This window comes from Pygocentrus nattereri, chromosome 4, assembly GCF_015220715.1.
Source record: "Pygocentrus nattereri isolate fPygNat1 chromosome 4, fPygNat1.pri, whole genome shotgun sequence".
Classification (NCBI taxonomy): Eukaryota; Metazoa; Chordata; class Actinopteri; order Characiformes; family Serrasalmidae; genus Pygocentrus; species Pygocentrus nattereri.
In genome coordinates this window covers 1251379-1256378 of record NC_051214.1, presented here as the reverse complement: position 1 = coordinate 1256378, position 5000 = coordinate 1251379, and the positions used below count along the sequence as shown (strand labels likewise).

The 5000-nt window shown below is 44.9% G+C and overlaps 1 protein-coding gene across 3 annotated transcripts in view; it reads right to left on the bottom strand.

The window, feature by feature from the left end:
* Positions 1-5000, bottom strand: part of si:ch211-57i17.1 (uncharacterized protein LOC565010 homolog) — a 32816-nt gene that overhangs the window by 17203 nt on the left and 10613 nt on the right. For 2 of the 3 annotated variants that reach the window (XM_037537927.1, XM_037537926.1), the window contains exons 4-6: positions 4064-4205; positions 2312-2577; positions 87-167 (exon numbers count right to left, since the gene is read on the bottom strand). In XM_037537927.1, coding sequence (XP_037393824.1) covers positions 87-167; positions 2312-2577; positions 4064-4205 — 489 coding nt within the window. The remainder of the gene's footprint in view (positions 1-86; positions 168-2311; positions 2578-4063; positions 4206-5000) is intronic. The other variant, XM_037537928.1, reaches the window with a different exon arrangement.

The window sequence follows — 5000 nt, the reverse complement described above, 5'->3', positions numbered from 1 at the left end:
AGCACTGCTGGGAAAGGAAAGAGAAGTGGAGGGATGAATAAAAGAAAGGAGAGATGGGGTGATGGTTGAGGAGCAGAGGAGGTAACCTGTCTGTCCCCTCCGGAGCCCCCGAATGTCTGACGGAGGCTGTTCTGAATTACAGTGGAAAAACCTTCCATACTGAAGAGCTGAGAGAGAGAGAGAGAGAGAGAGAGAGAGAGAGAGAGAGAGAGAGAGAGAGAGAGAGAGAGAGAGAGAGAGAGAGAGGTGAAAGGAGGGAGAGAAGAAAGGAGAGAGGGAGGAAAGAGAGGAAAGAGAGCAGTGAAAGGAGAAAGGAGAGAGGTGAAAGGAGGGAGAGAAAAGAGAGAGGAAAGAGAGAAAGAGATGAAAGACATGAAAGAGAGAGAGAGAGAGAGGTGAAAGGAGGGAGAGAAGAAAGGAGAGAGAGAGGTGAAAGGAGGGAGAGAAGAAAGGAGAGAGAGAGGGAGGAAAGAGAGCAGTGAAAGGATAAAAGAGAGAGGTGAAAGGAAGGAGAGAAGAAAGGAGGAAGAGAAAAGAGAGGAAAGAGAGAAAGAGATGAGAGAGAGAGAGAGAGAGAGAGAGAGGAAAGAGATGAAAAGAGAGAGAGAGAGACAGAGATAAAAAGAGAGAGAGAGGGAAAGATGAAAAGAGAGAGAGATGAAAAGAGAGAGAGAGAGAGATGAAAAGAGAGAGAGAGAGAGACAGAGATAAAAAGAGAGAGAGAGGGAAAGATGAAAAGAGAGAAAGATGAAAAGAGAGAGAGAGAGAGAGAGAGAAGAGGTGAGAAGAAAGCAAAAACAGTTACAGAAAAGGAAAAAAAAAAAAAAAACAAGACACTGTATGTCTAAAAGTATCCAGACACATGGTGTAACTGACAGATTGGGCTTCTTTAAGGACCCGGTTCTTCACATGACTCTAATCGCTATAGAACACTCGGACAGAGGAAGCTCCACTGAAAACCTCTGGGATGAGTTTGAGGCATGAAGCTCCACTGAAAACCCCTGGGATGAGTTTGAGGCATGAAGCTCCACTGAAAACCCCTGGGATGAGTTTGAGAGATGAAGCTCCACTGAAAACCTCTGGGATGAGTTTGAGGCATGAAGCTCCTCTGAAAACCTCTGGGATGAGTTTGAGGGATGAAGCTCCACTGAAAACCTCTGGGATGAGTTTGAGGCATGAAGCTCCACTGAAAACCTCTGGGATGAGTCAGAGCAGGGACGTTACCCTCAGCACTGAGCTGGAACTTTACTGGAAACGTTTGGGATGAATTTGAGTGATAAAGCTCCACTGCAGTCCTGTAGGTTGAGCTGAAGATCTGAAGCTCTGCTGAACTTCTTCAGGATGAGCTGGATTGGTATTTATGATTTCTCAGAAGGGCAGTTGCTGCAGTGAAGTGGTAGAAACCCCCTAGTATAACCTTCGATCTTGGTGTCTGGACACTTTTAGCGACACGGTGTATGAATGTGTGCCACAGACTGAAGGAGTGAAGGAAGAGAAAGCGAAGAGACAACAGTGAGAAAGAGTGAAGTGATGGGATCTGCGTTCAGCACTCTGAAGATCTACTTCTGTCTCAGACGGGTTTGTGTTCCCTCAGTAAAACCTGAGGGAACCGATGTTTTTCCTGAAAATTGTGTATCGAGTGTAATGAATTTGGAATATTAGCACTGATAACAATTCAACATTTGCTCAAAAAATAATTAATGGGTTAATTTCAAACATAAATAATGTCCCAAAATACAGTGTACTGTTTTTATCGTCTATATCCCGGTTACATCGATGTATTCAATGTAAATAATTCTGAATCACACCAATGTAATCTAGTGCCCTCTTAAGATCTGAGATTATGATTCACTGAATCAGCATCATCCTGAATCACTGTGAGGTCAGACTTATATTTTCAAACATAAATCGTGTCCCAAAATATAGTGTAGTGCTTTTATTGTCTACACTGCAGTAACATTGGTTTATTCAGTGGAAATAAATCTGAATCACAACAAAGAAACCTAGTGAAATCTTGATGATTCACTGAATCAGAATCATACTGAATCACTGTGAGGTCAGATTTAGTGATGACTCTACATTTGCTCAAAAATAATTAATGGGTTACTTTCAAACATAAATAATGTACCAAAATATAACGTATTGTTTTTATTGTCTATATCGCATATTCATTGGAAATAATTCTGAATTACACCTTGAGATTTGAGATTATGATTCACTGAATCAGAATCATCCTGGTCAGATTAGTGGCGAGTCTCTGTGAGTCAATAACTGTGTAAGGTGGACTGAATCAGTGTGTGATTGTCCTCACAGTTCCAGGCAGGTGTGAGCGCTCGTTCCTCTGCGTCCCCACGGTGCTCTTCACCTTCCTCCTCCTCTTCATCATCTCTCTGTGCTCCTTCTGTCTGTTCTGCACGTCGATGAGGATGGAGATGAAGCCGTTTTTCACCTCTTTCTCGAAGTCCAGCTCGTCCCTCAGAGCCAGCTGCTCGATCAGCTCCTCCGAGTAGCGGCGGATCTCCCTCTCCACCTCCTCCAGCAGCTCCTCCAGCTCACACATCCCCAGCCCACGCAGACCTGCCGCAAACACAGAGACAGAAACGATGATGAGGAACGATCAAAACACCATGTCTTATTACTATACAGAATAATCTACACTCAACATGATCCCAGTCCTACCATCATAAAGGCTCTGAACAATCCCAATCCCACAGCTATAAACAGGATGAATAATCCTAATCTCACGGTCATAAACGGTGCTAAGCTTCCTTCGGGATCAATAAAGTGTCTGTCTGTCTGTCTGTCTGTCTGTCTGTCTGTCTGTCTGTCTGTCTGTCTGTCTGTCTGTCTGTCTGTCTGTCTGTCTGTCTGTCTGTCTGTCTGTCTGTCTGTCTGTCTGTCTGTCTGTCTGTCTGTCTGTCTGTCTGTCTGTCTGTCCATTCCAAACAGTCACAGCTCTACAACCATAAACACTGGGTAATCCCAATCCTACAGTCAAACCTCACCAATATTCCTCCAGCTAAAAATAATAATAATCACAGTTCTACAGTTGTAAACACTCTGAATTTAAAATGTTTGGAAAAACCTTAGTCATACAGTGACAAAGACTCCGATTAATCCCAATCCTACAGATATAAAGACTCTGAATAATCCCAGTCCTACAAGTCATAAAGACTCGGAATAATCATAATCCTACAGGTCATAAAGGCTCAGAATAATCCCAATCCTACAATAAACAAAAATTCTGAATAATCCTTGTCCTGCAGTTACAATGGCTATAAATAATCCCAGTCATACTGCTACAAAGACTCCGAATAATCCAACTACTACCCGGCTGTATATACCACAAAAGAGAGTTTCTGAACTTCACGCACGCACACACACACACACACACACACACACACACACACACACGCACACACGCACACACGCACACACGCACTGTCATTCATTCATGCGAGCAAAAGTGTGATCTTTTCCATACATTAAATCTGACGTTATATAACAAAGCACAGAACCACAGGGACCAATTACTGTTACTATTACATAACACACGTCTTACATAATAAATCACACACACACACACACACACACACCTCTCCTAATAACGGAGTTATGATTTCCACTGTTCTGCTCAGACAACGGCAAAATATGAATTATGTCATCACTCTGGTGTTTACTGCCGGGAGTCATTAGGTGTGGACGGAGTGTAAGATGTACTGTTATCTGTGAAAACAGACCACAGCAGCTGCGTTAGCTACACTGACGTGATCTTCTCCATGCCCATCAGATCAGGGGTGTCACACTCAACCAAAAGGGCAGGTTAAAAAGTCTCAACTGATCTGTGGGCCGGAGTTTTACTTCATTTTCAGATTCCACTTTTCTTTGACCTGAACTGGCCGCTGTTTATTCAAAGTATACCAAAACGTCAACAGCTAAACAAGCGAGTGGCAGCCCTTAAAATACTCCACAAACGCTTGACCTACTCAAAAAGACCTTAGATCAGATGTGCAGGCTACTCTAGACACGCATAACCGTTCATGTCCCAGAAGGATATACTGACGCTCTTCGTAGCTGCTGGTGGAGGTGGAGTGGGAGAGCGAGTGCAGCTCGTGAGAGAGCATGGACAGGTCCGACTGGGACGGACTCTCCTCGGCCTCGGGGTCAGGAGACTCCTGCATCATCTCCTCAATCTCCTCGATCACCTGCAACACACACACACATATGAATATACACACACAGACCGGTCAGGCCTAACATTCTGACCACCTCCGTGTTTCTACGCTCACTGTCCACTTTATCAGCTCCACTGACCGTATAGTTCCCCTCTGTAGTTCTACAGTTACAGACTGTAGTCCATCTGTTTCTCTGATACTCTGTTACCTTGTTCTTCAGTGGTCAGGACCCCCATGGACCCTCACAGAGCAGAGTGGTGGATCATTCTCAGCACTGCAGTAACACTGACATGGTGGTGGTGTGTTAGTGTGTGTTGTGCTGGTGCGAGTGGATCAAACACACCAGTGCTGCTGGAGTTTTAAACACTGTGTCCACTCACTGTCCACTCTATTAGACACTCCTACCTTGTTGGTCCACCTTGTAGATGTAAAGTCAGAGACGACAGCTCATCTGCTGCTGCACAGTTTGTGCTGGTCATCCTCTAGTCCTTCATCAGTGGTCACAGGACGCTGCCCACAGGACGCTGCCCACAGGACGCTGCCCACAGGACGCTGCCCACAGGTGAGGGTTTAAAAACTCCAGCAGCACTGCTGTGTCTGATCCACTCAGACCAGCACAACACACACTAACACACCACGTCAGTGTTACTGCAGTGCTGAGAGTGACCCACCACCCAAATAGTACCTGCTCTGTGAGGGTCCATGGGGGTCCTGACCACTGAAGAACAGATGGACAGTCTGTAACTGTAGAACTACAGAGGGCAGCTATACGGTCAGTGTCCGTTATTTTATGTTACATTACAGCAGGTTCATGGTCCCGCGCAA